The sequence below is a fragment of the Rhodnius prolixus genome, unplaced genomic scaffold (genome assembly GCF_049639745.1).
Source record: "Rhodnius prolixus isolate KJV_2025 unplaced genomic scaffold, Rpr scaffold_7, whole genome shotgun sequence".
Classification (NCBI taxonomy): Eukaryota; Metazoa; Arthropoda; class Insecta; order Hemiptera; family Reduviidae; genus Rhodnius; species Rhodnius prolixus.
Genome location: NW_027411582.1, coordinates 5,858,288 through 5,877,849, shown reverse-complemented (window position 1 = coordinate 5,877,849; position 19,562 = coordinate 5,858,288). Strand labels below are relative to the sequence as shown.

Genomic DNA, 19,562 nt, shown 5'->3' with positions numbered 1-19,562 from the left:
CTAATCTTTAGGAATCTAATTCAGTCTAAACCTACGTTCAGTTTCCAGGTTTCAGAATACAGTCAACAGATGAATCCATGTTTCTATGCACTTGTTGAGGAGTTAAGTCATTTAATCTTACGTTGTATTTGGTAAACTACTATTTCTTCATACGTTTTTAGAGGATTCGATCCCTAAACCCTAGCTTTAGGCCTATTAACGGGCCACTGCAGGCTAACACATGCATCGCATGGGCCTGGCAGAAGATAGCCTTTGTAGGTTCTGTCAGGAAGAGGAGGAAACGGCACTGCACGTGTTGTGTCAGTGTGAGGGGCTTGTCTGGGGCTAAGGATGTTACTTCTCGGGGAGGAAAAACCAAGGCATGAGAGCTTTACCCAGGAGCCACTCTCCAGAATTAAGAGTCTGTTTAAACGGACGGGTCTGGAGGGTGAGCTCTAAAGCCGGGGAGCCACAATAGATCCATAGGGGTCGCGGTGGCGCAGTTCTTGAGGCCACCCTAATTTAATCTAATCTAATCTAAACCCCTAGCTGAGCGTGCCTATGACTGTCAACTTCTACTGTGTCCCCTGGCACTGAACTAGAGTTGATTCAGTTCTTCACTTCATAGAATCTCAAAATTACTGCTTTCTCATATTTTTCTGTAAATAGTTTTTTAATTTACTGCGAGCCACTGCAGTTTTTAATCAGTTATAAGTGTCAATTTTTAACAAAATACGAGGGTCGTTTGAAAAGTCCGTGCAAAGTCAGAGAGATAGCACCACTGGCGCGTATCGAGGTTATGTTTAGTTAGTAGCATCTCTTGGAAGAACACACACCAAGTTTCAGCCAGATCGGTCTATTTCTTTGTGTTTGGCATTCGTTTGAATCGAGGAAGTCGAGTGATTTTCAAAAAATGGACGAAAAAGAATTTCGTGTGTTGATTAAACACTACTTTATGAAAGGCAAAACGCCTGAGGAGACTAAAGAGAAGCTTGATAAACATTATGGTGACTCTGTACCTTCGATTAGAACAGTTTATAAGTGGTTTCAAAATTTTCGGAGTGGCCATATGGGCACAAGTGACGCTGAACGTTCTGGACGCCCTGTTGAGGTTACTACTCCAGAAATCATTGATAAAATCCATGATATGGTGATGGATGACAGAAGAGTGAAGGTGCGTGAGATTGCTAGTGCTGTGGGCATCTCGAATGAACGGGTACATAATATTTTGCATCAACATTTGGACATGACAAAGCTATCCGCAAGATGGGTGCCGCGATTGCTCACGCTTGACCAAAAACGAAATCGTGTGAAGTGTTGCAAGGACGGTTTGCAGTTGTTCCAGAAGAATCCGCAGGACTTTAAGCGTCGTTTCGAAACATGGATACATCACTACACTCCTGAGACCAAAGAACAATCTAAACAATGGGTTACCAAGGGGGGAATCTGCGCCAAAAAAGGCGAAGACCGTTCCTTCGGCCGGAAAGATTATGGCGACTGTCTTTTGGGATTCACAAGGAATAATCCTCATCGACTATCTGGAAAAGGGTAAAACTATTACAGGTGCATATTATTCATCGTTATTGGACCGTTTGAAAACCGAGCTGCAAGAAAAACGCCCACGATTGGCCCACAAAAAAGTCCTTTTCCATCACGACAACGCACCAGCTCACACCTCAGCAGTTGTGGTCGCAAAATTAATGGAAATAATGGTTCCAACTCGTTTCACATCCCCCCTATTCTCCAGACTTGGCTCCCTCGGGCTACTATTTGTTCCCCAATATGAAGAAATGGCTGGCGGGAAAAAGATTTTATTCAAACGAGGAGGTGATTGCAGAAACGAATGGCCATTTTTCAGACTTGGACAAATCCTATTATTCGGAAGGGATCAACAAACTAGAGCAGCGTTGGACGAAGAGTATAAGCCTAAAAGGAGACTATGTTGAAAAATAAAAAAGGTTTACCCCAAAAAATTAAGTAGTTTTTATTTTTGCACGGACTTTTCAAACGACCCTCGTAATTAGCGCGTTTAATCAAAAAAAATTTGATATTTTTAATTTTTGTTTTTCTCCGTTCTCTAATTTTTTTAAAAAATTTCACCTACGAGGGCGGATCTTCCCACAATGTCTAGAATTTGGAGTGTCTCGCACTCTAGAAAGAAACAGAAAGAAAAAAAAAAACTCTGAACCGGTCATATTTTGGTCTCACTGATGTCCCAATTTTTTTTAAACGTCTAATTTAAATTTTTAAACCAAAAATTAAATAAATTAATAGAAATAAAAAGTCTGCGCACGACAATTTCTTAATGTCTTAAAAAAAAAAAAAATGCACGCTAATTCAGTGAAACAAGCTGGAGAAATAAAAGTTGTGGTATTAGAATTAATTTAGTGATGCTGATATTCTCTTCACGTAAATTGTGCATGATCTATTTCTTTTGAATTCGTTCCTCAGGAACACTGTCCATTCTTGGATCCGAATTTCTGTCTGACTTCGCTGAACAAGTGTAATAAATCTGTTATGGTACTTTTTTGTTTTCTGCCCGTTTTTCTCACTTTTTCGCCAGGAATATCCTGTTTAATCTGAACACACTATTAACGTTGAAGAAGAGTTCCATCGCTTGTAAAAAATTATTCTCATTTATTGTAGAAGGGATATGTGTTATGAAGTTGCCAAATTTTCGAAATCTAATCAGGAATAAATGTTTTTGAGATCATTCCAACTTTGACGAAGTACCGAAGGTTTTTTTAAATCTATAATACCTCTCCGTTCCCCCTAACACCCCGTCTGAGTGAGTGCGTCACGAACTAATATTCTCATAAAGCTCAAACTTGTTTATTTTGGTCCATTTTTGGCTGCTGTACAGTGAGAGAAATCTGTTGCTCTGATTTTATGACCTTCAGGTGGTTTCGAATTTTCAATTTTTTTACTTTCCTCTTTAGTCCAGAGGAAGAGAGAGTAATGAGTTCTTGTTTATTCAGGAAGTTGGTATTGAACAGGAAATTGATTTAGCGAGGTTTTGTTTTTTGTTTTTAGCTACTTTGTTCAATATTTACATTTTTTTTTTTTAATCTCTTGAATAGGTTTAAATGGTTTCAGTAAAGAAGCAATGGTTGAATACCAAATTTAAAAAGCAAATAGATTAATTTTATTGCACAAAATGGCTTTAAATGTTTCTTGTAAGGGGCGGATGTAGGTCTAATGGTCGAGAGTGTGGTTTTGTAAATGGGAGATCCCCAGTTCAAATCCAGCGTATGGCTAGTTTTTATTTGTTTGAATAAACTGTATATGGTAAAGTATGAGCTATGACACCTAATTAGTAGTTGGACGTTAAGCCCCGCCTGAAAAAATAGCCGATTGTTTTACATGTTTCTTGTAGGGGTTTATTAGATAAGGCCTTAATACTTCCGAATACAATATATTAAAGAATATCGGTTTATGCTGACATTAGATTTTTACTAAATTTAAGGCCCCCCTTAATCTAAATAACTTAAATGAAATCTAATTGAAATTAGGTTTATGATCATTTCCCTATTTACACATTTTTAGGCTTTTGTTGTAGCTGTTCTTGGCAGATACAAACTAATTCCTCAATTCCTCTGTTTCAGAGTATAGGAGGCGTTTACTACGGGAAAACTGCTGAATTCCTGGTGGATTGTAACTGGCAGACCGCAGAATTACTGGACCGTTGCCCATGGCAACATGGTGTTTTCTTGTAATTTACAGTAATTTTTTTTGTTTTTTTTTATTGCAGCGGTTTTTTTTGTTTTTCTTCTAAATACTGAGATTAGGTGTTTTAAAATTGGTGAAAGATTATTTTAGGTGTTGTGTTAAACTGCTCTATATTCCAACGTCCAATATCCTTTTTCTTTAAGCATTTACTTTCCTGAACTAAATCTAAGTCAAGGGACTCTACTGAGTCCTCTTCAGTATCGGCGGGATCTTAAATTTTATTAAAGCCCATCTGTCGCCAACATGCAAGCTCAAAATATTTTTGAAAATTATATAAAAAGAACTCGAGAGTAGTTTAAGTATTACAATTTGTATTAAAATCTTTTAACTAGAAATACAAAATTGTAATTTTCTATGACAGTGTTGTGTGGCATCTCCTATTTCAGTCGCTCCAACCTTTTTAAAATGAAATTAAGTCTTCCATTGTTGATAGCAAATCCGGTTTATTGATCCATGAAATGGCTCAGTGTAGAATTTAGGGGATCGCCTAAAATGACGACTTATTTTAGTAGTCTGTGTCCAAGGTGTAGCACGAATCTTTCGTTAGAGATTTTTCCCATAGTCCGTTTGCTCATTCAAGTGATAAAAGATCTCATACGTCAATCCATCGATTTCAACGCAATCAAACTTGGTCAGGTAGGTTTAGAGATAATAGAGATCGATTTTTTTTTCTTTTTCGACGTAGTTACTCCTGATTCATCTCTTCTACTGCAAAGTTGTATTAAAACTGTCCGGTAGGACAGTTGTATAAGGGTTGACCATCAAAAACTGCACGAAAAAGTGTAACGTTGAAAAACACCCAACTTTGACAATTTTTTTCTCTTTTTCTATAAAAGATAAAATTCCCAAATTTTCCTTAAATCTTACTCCGAACCCTCCTTTATAACTGTAATTTTTTTGCAACCACCCAGATCTAATAGGTTTCGAGAGAAAAGTTGCCGAAAATGAGCAAAAACGGCTTTTTCAAAAAATGTTCTTGTTCTTGTTCTTGTTGTTGTTGTTGTTGTTGTTGTTCTTGTTCTTGTTACCTTTTTTGTAAACAACGTAGCGCCTAAACGCGTGAACCGATTTTCATGAATGAGGTGTCATTCGATTCGGAATTTTATGTAGATGTGCCTTTTGGGGGTCTCGGCCCTGTACATCGAATGGGAGAGGAGTTAGCCCCCTTTATGTAAGGCCCCCTCCAAAATTATTATTACTAATTACTCTATAAATCTTGGCCCGATTTTGATAAAATTTGGTAGGATGATAGGGTTAGGGCTCCCCTACGTAACATTAAAGCGGCGATCAGCTCTTACACTTGTTAAGGGGAAGTATAGGAATCGTTTCAAATTATCGACACGTGAACCGATTTTCATGAATGAAGTGTCATTCGAATCGAAATTTTGTACAGATTTGCACTTTAAAAGTCTCGACGCTATGCCTCATAAGGAGGGAAGTTTGCCCCACCCAAATAAGGCCCTTTCTAAAACTATTATTACCAATATTTCTACAAAGCTTAGTCCGATTTTGATAAAATTTAGCACGAAGAAGTGATTAAAGCTCCTCTACGTGGCTGTGAAGTGCCATCATGCTCTTACACCTACTAAGAGGAAGTACTGCAATCGTTAAAATTATCAATGAGTGAACCGATTTACATCAATGAATTGTCGTTCGATACAAAATCTTTGCCTTTTAGGGAGAAGTACTGTAATCGCAGTTTATTTTTCTTGCTCCCCTTAAAAGGAAGTACTGAAATCGCAGTTTAATTTTGCTATTTACGTACAAATACCTTCCTATTTTATTCAAAACGCTTTCTAAAAAAAAATGGTTATTGAGGATGGTTTGGGGACCGCAACTATAACCATTCTTTAAAAAGATCTCTCCAGTGGTAGTTACGGTTCCGATTTAACACCTTATCAGGTTATAATGATAGAATAGCTTATTCCAAATTTTAAAAAAATCTGTAAAGCAGACGTAACTTTGCTAATAGACAAAAAGGAAAATCTATCCAAAAGGTACAAAAATCTCCTTAACAAAAACTTACAGTTTAAAAAGTTAAGTATAAGGGTTGATTAAACGCCAAAAGGTACACAAATCAGCAAGTACCCAACATTTCATTAATACTTCATTGATATTATTTAAGTAATTTTACCGCATTAATTTTCATTAATATTTGTTAAGAATTTATTAGATGTCACATACCCTTATGCTGGCTAGTTCATTCATAATAGTTATAATTGTGATAAAATGTATATTATATCTTCGTATAAATAGGTACTTTATTTTAACTCTATTCCAAATTATCTTCTGATTTCTCTTTAATGTGCCCTTTATTCTGAAGATGTCACATATACATGCATGTTAAATTAGAAAAAGACAAATTTAGAGTCGGCTACTGTTTAAATTTGAATCACGGAGGATTTAAAACAATATTTCAGTCTTGAATTCGTCTTACCGAAATATTCGTGAGGACAAATAACACACAGTTAATAACAAGTAGATTATTCAACAATAATTATTCATTTCTCAATTGTAATTTAATTTAGTTCCCCTAATTTTACTTATAGTAAAATACTGGAATAATTAGCTGCCCTAAAAATATGCATATCTTATTTATTTTATATTACATATATATAACATTGTGGGATGAATACCTAGATGGAGAATGTAATTGAAGAAAACTATATTATTTACGATAAAGCCAGATTGACTGCTACATAAAATAACAATTACTTTAATCGAAGAATGAACTTAAACCGACGATTTTTATTTAAAAATAAAAATAAATAAATAAAATCATTGATGTATGTTGGTGTGAGCAATTTTTAAAAAACGTTTATGAATTTTTTAGCCTCATATTTTTTTATTTTTTATAACGTTTTCTTTTTCACCTGTAATTAATAGTTTGATTATTATAGATAAATAGATATTACAGTCAATCTAAGTTAAACGGTGTGCTACTTCAACAAATATTTTGTAGATGAAAATGGCCAGCATAAGGGTATGTGACATCTAATAAATTCTTAACAAATATTAATGAAAATTAATGCGGTAAAATTACTTAAATAATATCAATGAAGTATTAATGAAATGTTGGGTACTTGCTGATTTGTGTACCTTTTGGCGTTTAATCAACCCTTATACTTAACTTTTTAAACTGTAAGTTTTTGTTAAGGTAATATCTAGGATTGGATTAGGCCCTAATAAAATGTGTAGTCTCGAATACCCGCAAGGGATGTCCCATAGAAATCATTCCGAACTAAAAAGTACATGCTATTTTCAATTTTGCATGACAGGTAAAAACTGTCAGCTCTAAAAAAAGGAGAAGAGAAATCCTGTTTAATTTATTATAAAAATGAATTAATTAATAACACATTACTCTCGCCATTCTTTTCACTCAATTAGAAATGTCCAGCAAAATAGAAAATAAGATCCTCTTTATACTTTATTAAATTAAATTTAAAAAATAAAGTAATAATATGCTGAAAATGTAATTAAATGGCATAATTGTATTTTACTTTCACAATTTTATTAACTGTAACCATTAGTTTCCAATTCTTTATTATTTCTCTTTTATTTTATTGCTCGCTGACATACTCAGTTGGCACAATTGAGGGAAGAACAATTGATATTTATTTATTGCAATTATTTTGTTGTTCACAGGTCTTGCGATGGAACAGAAATCCTCTTAGGATATAATTCAAGTTCCAGTTGGTCCGGTCCATGGCTGGGAATGCCAGCGCCTTTTCTGCAAGGCAATATCTACACCAGGTACTCCGCTCCGCACATGAAGGGTGACAAAATTCGCCTGCTATCTATTTTCATTACCAGTGAAAAGGATCTGGCAGTTATCCTAAAAGCAGAATGTGGCAGAGAGATTATCGCTCAGGTAAGAATGTTTAATTGAAATGTATAATATTGATTTCTTGAGGAACCTTCTTCTTTCTCTTTTTTATTCTGGATTTTTGTCCAGGGCTTTCTGGAACATACTCTGCTTTCTTTTTTGGTTATTTTTTTTTTAGAGAGCAACTGCTCAAAAGCATTCTGAGGAGCTCCTGTTTAAAAAAATAATAAGGGTTTTGAAACTACTTTCCTAAACTAATGTTATGACCAAGAAAAGGTTTATAACAATTTAGTGAACCTTAAGTGCTTTATAAGGTAATCGGTTGGAGGATATCCTCAAGGTACTCAGATTGGATGCGGACTAGGTTTGCTAGAAAGCTTATTCCCGCTAGATAGAGCATCTTTTCCAGTTACGTCTGTTTTCCAGACGTCTGGGGATGGATTCCAGGAAAAATTTAGAATACTTGGATTTTTCCTGAACTATAACCAGTCCTTTACATTGTCACAGTATGTGCAGTGCCGTTTCCTCTTCTTCTTGATAGAACCTACTCAGGTTAACCTCTGTCAGGTCCTCGAGATACGTGTCTTTCTTTAATAGTTCGTAAAGACACCGTACGCTTTAAGAAACTAGTGGAGGGAAGTAAATGGCGTGGTGTAATCGGCTGATATTCTGGTGGTTCAATTTGGAATCAAACTGGCCTGGTGGCCAAGATTTGGGCAAAGTGAGTGTCCTCTTGTAGCAGAATGCCAAATAAAGGATTCTTCCTGTACCAGATAGCGGACAGATCCAGTGGTGTCAAGTTAAATTCAAATCGGACCCCACCTAAAACTGGTCATTCAGTAGTCATGTATAATCGGTGGAAACTTCGAAACTCTGGCCAAATCGCGATACTTTCCTCGCCTAGTGAGAGAAAGTAAGAAGTAATTAATTTTTAACATCGCCGTGAAAAGTAATCACGCAGTTCAATAAGACTGTTAGCTTAGATTTTTTTAATTAGGCCGCTCAATTAGATTGGCCTATAAAATAATTGATGCTAGAATTAGAGTTGATGAGATCTGTCTTGTCAAATTAAAACGTATCAGCGTACCTATTCACCAAATTAAAACCTAGATAGTTTTGTCTCCATGAAAATAAATTAAAAGAACGCAATAAAATACTATTAGAATTTAATTAACAGAAGTAGTAATTAAACACGCACAGCTTATTTTTCAATCTCTCCTTACCTCTCTTCGTCCTTTAGCCTCAATAGCTCTCCTAGTTGTGCTCTAAATTAAAATCTATTTTCCTCTGAAAATTTTGTTCTTTACTCTGTATCAAACATTTACTGGTGCTAATATTGATTATTGTGAGGGCCCAATGGGGTAACCGTGTCTCAGGCCTGTCTTTGTCTCTTAACGAATACGGTGGAGTCTCGGTTATCCGTCATGACCGGGACCGGACACGTGACGGATAGTCGAATAGACGGATAATGGAAAAGATACAGGAAAATTTCCAGATTCTTAGAGTTTAACGTGTATAAAACTTTGTATTAACTGGTATACATATTTTATACGTTTATACGCTTAAGCCTTAAAGGTCAGGGTATCTTTCATTATTCAATTCATTCTATTGGGTATTAAAATTAATGAATACAATGTCTGCGACATAATTTTTTTTTTTTTTTTTTTTTTTTTTAATTTTTAAACACTGAGGAGAGTGACGGTTAATTGGAATAGACGGATAAAAGGGTAACGGATAACCGAGACTCCACTGTACTTTGGAAATATCCTGCAGATTTGACTGTCGTGGTTCACTTAGTAAGATTTATTAACTTGAGAGGAATATCTAATTAAGCCGTCGCTGAATACAGTCCAGTACTCTGGGCTCCGGTAAAGTAGTTGTTAAGGTAGCGCCATTTTGGGGGTTTCCATGAGTCTGAAAAGGTGGTTTTTAGGATGCATTGTTTTTCGCTCAACTTTCTTTACCATTTATACTGCGACGAATATCTCTCTCTGTCTCTCTCTCTTTGTTTTTTTTAGAGATTTTTATTAAAAGTAACTCACACTTGATCAACAACTGGCTGTAGACACTTTCCAACATACAATCGAAAGTGCGTAAAGTCCGTGAAAGTGACTTGGCGGCCATCTAAGACACAGTTGGTAGAAGTGTAAATCGGTTTGTCTATATTTGTATATTCTATTTAGGATCATGAATGTGTTTCTCTGTGCATTTTATAAAAAAGGGATAATTTTATGTTACCGATTCATTTATTTCTACCCCCACAGAAAGTTGTCCTACCTAAATTTTTTTAACTTAAAACTAATTTCTCTTACTACTGTAAACAGGACGACCACACTACCATAGAAACCCGGAGAAAAATTTCAAACAGTAAGATATCTTTTTAGTAAATTTCCAAATGCTTTGTGACGTACTTACCTACTATAGGGCGCTACGGTCCTGTAAGGACCTTGGCCTCCTTCAACACCGCATCCCACTCGTCCCTACCTATCCAAAGCACGGAGTCTCCATCTTCTGACTCCTAGCCTTCTGATGTCGGTTTCGACATCGTCCAGCCATCTTAAGCGAGGACGTGCTCTTTTTCTTCTGCCCCCTGGATTACCATATAACAATTTCTTGGGCATTCTTGTTTCGGGCATCCCTTTCTACGTGCCCCTGACCATCCTAATCTGGCGGCTTTAATGAAACAGACCAGATCTGGTTCCCCATATAAGTCACGAAGCTCATTGTTAGTCCTGATCTTCCAAATATTATTTACCTTTACGGGACCTAATATCCTTCTTAAAATCTTTCTTTCCCAAATATTTAGAAGACGCTCATTATCCTTGGTCAATACCCATGCTTCACAGCCATAGGTAACCACCGGTCGGATAATGGTCTTGTAAACTAGCAATTTAGCTCTTCGTGACATCATTTTGGACAGGATGGTTTTCCGCAGGGAGAAATAACATTTATTTCCTGCAGCAATCCTAGCCTTTATATCTTCTTCTATTTCTATTTTTCTCAGTCAAAATGGTCCCTAAATATTTGAACTGAGTTGCTGCTCTAAAGAAATAATCTCCCAGTTGGATATTCTCTGCCTATTTAATGGGGATCTAGACGACTTCATATACAAAGTTTTCTCGAAATTAATTCGAAGTCACAGTTTTTTGGCTGCTCTTTCAAATTCCTGAAAGGATATCCTGCTAGTGCCGCTTTACTCCTTGCTGTGATCACAACATCATCTGTTAGTGACGTAGTGAAGATAAATTACTATTGGCTAAACTTATATTCTAAAAAAAAATATCAGAAAACATTCTTTCCGACACAAAGGACCTCAAATGCATCGAAAATTTGACTATGGCTATAAGAGAAAGTTAAAAATGATATTCAAAAAGAAAGTAAAAGAATAAACAAACATTTATATTCATAAAATTGTCGTAAATTCTGGTATTAGTTATTTATGTAGCTAGCTGTGCAATTGTATTTATTTACTACAGCTGTAACTGTCGTGTCTCAGACTGTCAGGTATGTCTGTTGTAGGTAACACATACTCACGATACTTATTGAATGGAAATAGTCTTATTTAAAGTTTTTTTTTATTTTAAAAGTCACTCAGTTCTCTGCTAGAAAGGAACCCATTTAAACAGAGTTAAGTTTTCTACCATTCTGACAAACTAGCTCACCTGACTACTAAATATTGCTGAGGGTTTTCTAATTTTTATTAGTTTACTATTCTAGTGTTTCAGTGCGCAAATAAATAACTGGAATTAAAACTACTTTGGGCTTTTTTACTTGATCGAATGTTGAGGAGAGAAAACTGGGTTGCCTCAAATTAGTTTCTGGCAGTTTTGAGAACTTTTAGCATGTGCTATTTTATTTTTAGTAGTGTAAGATTTTGGTCGGAAGTGGTCAACCTTCCCCAAATTGACCAGGTCCAAGATCTTCTGCACCAGTTCGAAATGCTCTTTGACCGCAGAGAATCAAATTTCTAGACAACGCAAGCTGGTGATAGCTACGCAAAAACAGTGAATGAGAAGCCGTTTCTAGCTCTCTTGCAGCTGGACATTCACAGAGGGTCTCCCCCAACTGGTGAAGATCGATACTTGAATCAATCGTACAGTTTAAGGAAGACCGTTCCTAGAATAATCTGGTTCCCTTCTTCTTGGTTCTGATTTTACCCTGTTCGGGCATAATCTTTTTGTTGTACTGCCTTCCAAATTTTGTTTGCCCTTCATTCACGGAGAATTCACCAAATCATAACGCCGTAGATTCTCTAGAATCTTAAATTTGTTTAAATTTTTTTTTTTTTTCTAGAAAAAGCATGCAAATCGAGCATTGATAGCCTCAGCCCGTTATCTTCTTGCGGCTAGTGTAATGTTAATGTAAAAGAACCGGAGGTTATTAATTTTGCCCAGCCAAAAAAAAAAGCCGCTCTGTAGGTCTGCAAGTAATTCAGGACTATGATCTAAGGACGCCCACAGGCTACCCCTACTCTGTAGTTTCTCCCGCCAGCATGACTCATGCTCCTCTTTTTAAAAACTTCTTTTCATGTTTACTTTCTCTTATCCTTAATAAAAGGAAGTTTAGGCAATTTAGTTAAATAGCTTCAAAATTGTATTTTCGCCGGAAATAAATGTTTAAAATTCCCGCTGAACATGGAAAAAAGTGATTTAAAAACGACTACTAAAAAGAGAGGGTAAAGCAGGACATTACTTTCGGTGATATTTGACTTCTTTGCATTTTACTAAATCAAAACCATTTACTCAGAATCCATTTTAAAAGCGCATTCTTTGTTTAGATCAAAGCCACGAACTCTACATCCTCGTGGTGCCTGCAGGATAACTACTTCTTGGAGAAGAGCTACCCCAGTCTCATTGCTGAGATTGAGGTAATACTCCAGTCTCACATCCTCTTCATCTTGCTGAAAGTGGGCCAAAAAGATATCTCTTTTCCCAGAAGTTCAGTATTCAAGGCGTCATGCAATCTGGGTTGAAGAATAGAATGGCACTGGGATGTCCGTGTAGAAGAACAGAACCTCCTCCGGGAGGCCTCTCAGAGTGAGTAGCCTTTCCGTATTTCCTACTTCCTAATTTGAGGTAACGTCTTTGTATCTGGAGATGGAGTTGTGAGATGAGGTGTAGTCTCTAGATAGTGATTACACCTGGCTAACCAGTTCTCCTCTCTTCTTAGAATTTTCTTATAGAAAATTGACTCGTTATTCTTGATTCCTACTTCTGAGCAGTTTCTATAAACGCATTAGCTTTTATTAGGTATTCTCTTGTTTTTATTTTCTTGATATGCTTTTCTCTAATAAAAGCTATTTGTAAAGTACATAGTAATAATACATCATCACGAAGGCAGTGGCGATAAGCTGCCATGGCAGTCACCTGATTGTAACCTCATCAGAGGTTAATTTCTCCTCTTACCTCTGTACATATTTTTGCTGAAACGTTTGGCAGTTTGATATAAAGTGTTACTCCAGATCTGTTCTTAAACAAAACCAGTGCTCTAAATATAGTAGGTGGTGAACTATAATTATCAGCAAGTAAGCAGTAAATTCTTCGATTTTAATTCTATGTTACACTTTCCCTGGCAACTAGTAAAAAGTATTTGAATTCGGAAGTACTTTGTTTTGGAGGTCCTTGCTTGCATATTTATTGGGTAAGTTGTAGTTGAAAGGCTTTAATCATTTTCCTATAACGTCACTATGAGTACGCAAACTAGGTCAGTTGTGCGCACTCTATTAAAGAGACATAAATCTTTCCAGTGTGAGATCGTCTCCTGTAACATTCTCCATATCCACCACAGCCTTTGCGGACTCAATAGCAACTTTTCTTTTTATTTCTAGAGTAGAGTCCTTTCTTTATTTTACTATTTCTAATCACACTTTCCTATAACTGAAGTTGGATTAATAACTTCCATTCTCTCTAATATGTAGTTGTCTCTTCTTCTTGATTTCTAGATAATGTAAGGGTATATTTTGTCTAGAGGAAAGCACTATATATTGGCAGTCTCTAGTGGACAGATGCTTAATTGTTACTATTGTCATTTCCTGTTTTTTACTTTCTCTTTATCCTAATAAGAGAAAGTATTTTGCCGTATAAAATGTTTTAAATAAAAGTTACGAAAATTTTGTTTTATTTGTTGTGAAACAGTGAGTCCGTTGAATGACGTCACAAAGAGAATTAAGAGAGTAACTTTTAGATACATAGTGTTGAAAATTTTTTTTTTTTTTTACAAAATGATGCTCAAAATATTTCAAATTCAAGAGACTAGCTCTAAGTGTGCACTGCAGACGGATATCCTACGCTGACACGGATCGCGGCCGTACCACATTATTTTAGCTACGTCCTACACTGTTTTTTACGAAAGCTACACTTTAGACGACCTCAATGCATTTCCCTTGGTACCGTTAAATTGTAATCTCTACCAAAGAACAAGAAAGAAAGCTTCTCTGGGATCGGCCGCTCTGTTTTGTTCTTACATTCTTCTTTGTTCTAATGTGTGAAAATAATTTGTGCATTTTATTAACGTGTTATTATTATTTTATGTTTTAATTTTAACCTTAATGTAGTTATTTATCTGCTTCATCTTTTCAAGTCTGTTGATACGATGCGAGATCTTGTATACAGTAGATTTTTACTATCTCTAATTCTTTATTAGGATAAAATTTTTAAGACAATGTTCTGAGAGCATTTCAATCAATCGAAACAGATTTATCACTAGTAACATTTTAAGTTGAAATTATTCTTCACTTGTTTTGTCTGGCGATTGATTACCTGAGCTCACAATAACACAAAAACTGTTTCCTTGGAAACATTGTTGAGATTACTACATCTCTTATTGGAGTTGATAGACCTGGCAATGTAAACTGTATACAGATTTTTGACGAGTAAAGTAATTTTATTCAAAATGGTCGTTCTCCTTGTATCGCTCGAATTTATTTATCTGAATATTCGCATCAAACATTTTGGTAAATATGTGTGCTAAGTGAATGTGGGCATCGAAAACAAGGATGTTCTGCTGGGTCTGGCCATTTTTTTTTATTTTATTTTAACCAGACTAAAGGAAAACACGTTCATAAAATTTGTCAAATATCTGTAATGTCATCCAAAAAGGTTATTTTATATTTTTTTTTTCTGTTTTTTAAATAAAGCTAATTTATTATATTTCTTGTTTTTGAACTTGACTGTTCTCTTCGCGAGCCTGAACTTAAAATAACTTTCACTCATATGAATGGGTAGCCCCCGGACCTTCCTTTGAGCCCAGCGGCGGCGGCGGGGGGCCCATTTTCACTTTGGGCCAGCTTCCCTCATCAGCTTACTGTATATACTTACACATATTTAGAAACCAGTATTTTAGCCGGTTTCTCCTTGGGCCAGATATATCATGGACACCACATACACACAAAACTTGGTCGGCTTTTGATCAAAGTTGTGCGACGACTCTTTCATTAATATATTTCTTTTATAAAAACGGAGTCGAACACATATGTGAGACAGGACAGGTCATTCTTGTTTAAGAAAGTTATATATGTACCTATTTTTTTTTTTTATTTTCTTATCCTGGAGACCCTCCCTAGGAGGGCAATTTATTAAAATGTATTTTCGGAGATTTCTTTAATATTTTGAATATAAATGATTTTTTTTTTTTTTTTTTTTTTTTTTGGATTCCAAATGTTATATTTACTTTCTCTTACAGGTTTTACTTGAAAGTATTTGCGTATGAATGTTTGTTAAGTATACAAAAATGGAAAACTGGAAATATAGGTTTTGAGGTTCGCTGATCAGGAAAAAAGTAATACCAAATTGTCAGTGTTGGTGGTGGTCTAATGTCTTAATATTCTGTCATATTAATATTAATTAAAACTTTTCAGGTTTCGAACTAGAAAAAGTTCGGCAGAAGCAATTAAGTTTACTGCTTGAGTAAAATCAGTTGAAATCCTGCAGCTTTCAAAAACAAATGAAAATTTACATGAAGGTAAAGTAAATAATAGCTTACTTTTAAAAAATTTTAAGATGTCATAAAAAAAAAAAAAGTTAAGGATTTTAAAATATAGTGCGTTGTCATGGAGAAAATGCAATACGTGCTTATTGTTAAAACGTTTAGTAAACTGTTGTTCAATTGAATAACGTTATATTATTCACATTTTACTTTATTTTTTACGTAAATTGCAATTGGTTTTTACCAACATTTTTACTGTCAATTTCTAAAAGTTTTCCATTTAGATAAAAGCAATTTTTTTTGCAGAAATTAGTTTTATTTATTTCGTAAAAATAAAATTGTCATGGTGCTTAATATTTGAAAACTGATTTCTAATTAAAACTTCTCTATTAATATAAGATAGATAACCCCTCATGGCTGGTAGGTAATAAAGGGTTTTTCTGAATCATTTATGTGACTATCAATTTTTTTTTAGCAGTTACAGTACTCCTGTAGTACATTATGGATAATCTCGTGAGTTTTATCTGAAATGTCTATTGAAGTTTTTTATTTTTAATACTGAAAATGGCTTTAATTCAATATAACATATGTTTATTTTGGGAATGCTTAGTGTTTATTCGATTAGTGAAAACATTTACTGCAAATATTAATTTTATTACACTTTTCTCCTTTAATGCACTATCATAAAATTTTAATGACATCCATATAGTTGAATAACATTTCAACAATTGTTAGAACCGTAATTATTATTAATAATAGTTAATAATAGCAATAAAAAAAAAAAGTAAAAATTTCTACTTCATTATTTAGAAAAGTCTTGAAAGTTTACTTTTCTTTTGAGTCCTTAGCTTTTTATTATTTAGTATTACTTATTTTTTAAAATAAAAATGATATTGTAGATATTTTATATTTTTATTATTTACTGTAACTCTCTGATCGGTTTCAGTTGTTTTTCTACCCACTTCAGAGTTCAGAATTTGGAGCAAGAGTACTTTCATCTAAAATTAGAATCTGGAACAGCCTCAATGGTAACCTGGATTATCAAAGACGTCTCACAAGCCTGGCACTGAACGTGGAATGCTCAGTAGAGCTATTTCCTAAGGTAATAAGCAATTATACATTTCATGTCTTCTTCTTTTTTCCTAACAATGTTTTGTTGGCCTTTTTGATTTCAAACTACAAACAAAGCTTGCCCATTTTTTTTTTTCCCGGAATTCAAACCGGTTCTAAATTTTCAGTTTCATCAGCTTTTTTTTAGAGTTTTTGTGTGTGTTTTTTTGTTTTTGTTTAAAGTCTGTGCGCGTTGTCACCACACTCTCGAGTCAAGTTTTGTTAGATCAAGATGGCTTCAGAGTGGCTCTTTATTATCTGTCCTCAACTGAATGTCATCACCAAATTCAAAATTGTAGAAATTAACCGACTATATTTTCCAGCGTCCAAACCCATTTGAACAAGAGTTAAGTTAAAAAAAATTTTAAACTGAATATTTTCAAAACTAAACATATTTAAAATTCAGTTGGCTTAACTGGGTAAAACGGGACAAACATAACTGAACAAAACCTGAACAAAAGTGTGTTTTATCTGAAGAAAAATCTAAATATGGTTATTTGCTTTGGGTTGTCGATTTTTTTTAACAAACAAAATATGAGTAAAATTATACATTTTATTTAATATTTTGTAAACACTTTTGCTTTATTTCAAATACTACAAAAACATTTGTCGTCATTTGAATTTTGAACTGTAATGATCAAACCAAAGGTTATAGATAGCATTTAAATTGCTTTTGTGTCAATGCGTGATTGAAAAAAATACAGATAGAATATAAATTATCCACCACAATTAGAAAATCTAAATCAACCCGCGTAAACAAACAAATGGTTGCCTAGCAATTGTGGGTCAGTGAAAAAGCTTGCGTGGGTCATAGGTTCGCCATCACTGCTCTATATCATCAATATAAATTTCATTGCATTTTATTTTATCAAAATGTTTAGGGATTAATTTTTATTTATTTCCTTTTTTTAAATTGTTCACGGGAAAGTTTATTTTATTTATGTTTTTTCTTAAGAAAAAGTACAAAATTATTTTATTAAAAAAGTTCTAAGAAATGTGGACTCTCCCTTTTAGCAGGAAAGTATTTCCAGTGTATGTTCTGTCCAGAAGTTTCTGTAATTAGATTGTAATATTTTGTATTTCCGTTCAATAACAATGAAAGAAATTTATATAGAAAACAACAGAATGATTGAATTATAATTCTGCAGAATAGTTAAATTATCCAGAAGTACCTAGAAATGTTAAACATAAAACAGAAAGTAATATTAATAACTTGGCATTATTAGAAAGTGGCATAAGTTTTATAAATAGTTTAAAGCAGTTAGGTCTTGTAAGCAAACTGCAGTAAACGGTGATTATATTTCTTCTTCTACTTCTTTTCTAAGAAAAGGTACTTGCTTTAAACTTGTTCTCTGGAGTGCGAGGCGGACACTGGCGCACGCACTAATATGTATGTACTAGTGGTGATATCTCTATTTATCTACTGACAGACATTAGACAACCGTGCTCGCATCTACATAACTACATAGTTATAGCTCAGTATTAGAATTATCTTACTATCCGCTCTCGCTTGCATCCTGGACTGTGTACTCTCACTTTGGGCCGTCCAAAGAAAGTATTTCTTTTTTATAGCCTGTTCCACATATCTCCAGCCCCAGAGTCAGTAATCACCAACCTGTCCCCTCAGCCAATTTAGGTAGGATCGGCCACTATCTCACTATCTAGAGACACTGATGTGATTGTTTTCACTTACATTTGTTTTCTACCATTATCATCATCATCATCACATTTCGCACTTTTCTTTCAGTTCAACTTAGTATAATAACACTTTGTGGAGGATTCGCATGACTAAACGTAGTCATAAGATTCTTATCAAAGCTTAGTACCCTTGACGCCAGGCTGCCGTCTCGTCAAGCTGAAAAAAAAAATCCCTCAAATGGGATGAATGACATGCTGAGAACAAAACTCCTCTCCTCCAAGTGTGTGGAAGCCTTGACTATCGCGAGATTGGGTCCAGGCATTTGTCTTCCCCAGATGTTTCGTACAGCATGGTATAAGCCCCCAAATGGTAAGAATGTGTAGGTACTACTATTCGGATATCCTAATCTACTGGCTCCTCGAAATGGCCTTATGTTGTAATGTATGGACATACCACTAGATAGACCTACCTATATCTTCGCCCTAGTTTCCCTGGCTCTCATGTGGCGGCCCTCTCTGTAACAATCTCATGCAATATCACAAAAAAATGTGTCATATATCTGTTCCATATTATGGCGCTCGTCCGGTTTATAAGATTTGATAAAACTAGTGGAAACAAAGAACGCTACTTCCATTTCAATTCAAATTTATGGATGTTGCAAAAGTTATTGGTGAACACCTAAAGCTCTTATTCAATTTTAAGTATGTAATAAATTGATTGCAACCATCCATAAACATTAGCGATTAATAAGCACTCCTTGATCTACAGCCGGAAGCAGTTTCTTTTTCTTTTTTTTCTTCTTGTTGTAATCTGATTAAAAGTTATGGCTACAGTATGTTCACAGGATTTCTTTTTTCTCTTTATTATTTATTTATTTGTAAAGAAATATGATTGTTAAGAATGATTAAATGAAATTATACTATTCTCTGTCTCTCTCTTTGGCCTAAATATAATTTTAAAAAACTCGAACTAGTCAGCTGTGCCAATTTTACCATCCGCACCGTTTCTCCTTCGTTTACATTTAACATTTCTTCCGGTTGATTCTTAGCTTTGTTTTTATTAACTTCTTTCGTGGCTTTCTTTATTATAATTAACTTTTCATTTCTTTTAATTATAATAATTGTACGTTTGTACAAAATAACGTGTAATTGTCATACTTCCGTTCTACACATTTTTCTTTTTTACAAAAATCTCTCTTTCTCCATCTATCCCATGTTTGTGGAGGGGGAAATAAATTGATAAATGAAAGATCTGCTCAGTCTGCCTATTAGAAACCATTTAATTATACATGAATGACAGAGCAGTCGCATTAAACATTTTGCTTATTATCTGGGGGTTCACATGCACGGCCAGATT

The 19,562-nt window shown here is 34.7% G+C and overlaps 1 protein-coding gene across 22 annotated transcripts in view; it reads left to right on the top strand.

Moving 5' to 3' along the window:
• The window catches only part of LOC141446838 (uncharacterized), a 366,903-nt gene that overhangs the window by 323,763 nt on the left and 23,578 nt on the right, over positions 1 to 19,562 (top strand). For 16 of the 22 annotated variants that reach the window (XM_074113692.1, XM_074113691.1, XM_074113680.1 and 13 more), the window contains 5 exons: positions 3,585 to 3,701; positions 7,354 to 7,579; positions 12,312 to 12,570; positions 15,390 to 15,493; positions 16,404 to 16,559. In XM_074113692.1, the coding sequence (XP_073969793.1) occupies positions 3,679 to 3,701; positions 7,354 to 7,579; positions 12,312 to 12,506 (444 nt within the window). In that variant the 5' untranslated portion in view covers positions 3,585 to 3,678 and the 3' untranslated portion in view covers positions 12,507 to 12,570; positions 15,390 to 15,493; positions 16,404 to 16,559. Of the gene's footprint in view, positions 1 to 3,584; positions 3,702 to 7,353; positions 7,580 to 12,311; positions 12,571 to 15,214; positions 15,311 to 15,389; positions 15,494 to 16,403; positions 16,560 to 19,562 lie in introns of all 22 variants that reach the window. The other 6 variants (XM_074113678.1, XM_074113697.1, XM_074113693.1 and 3 more) reach the window with 6 other exon arrangements.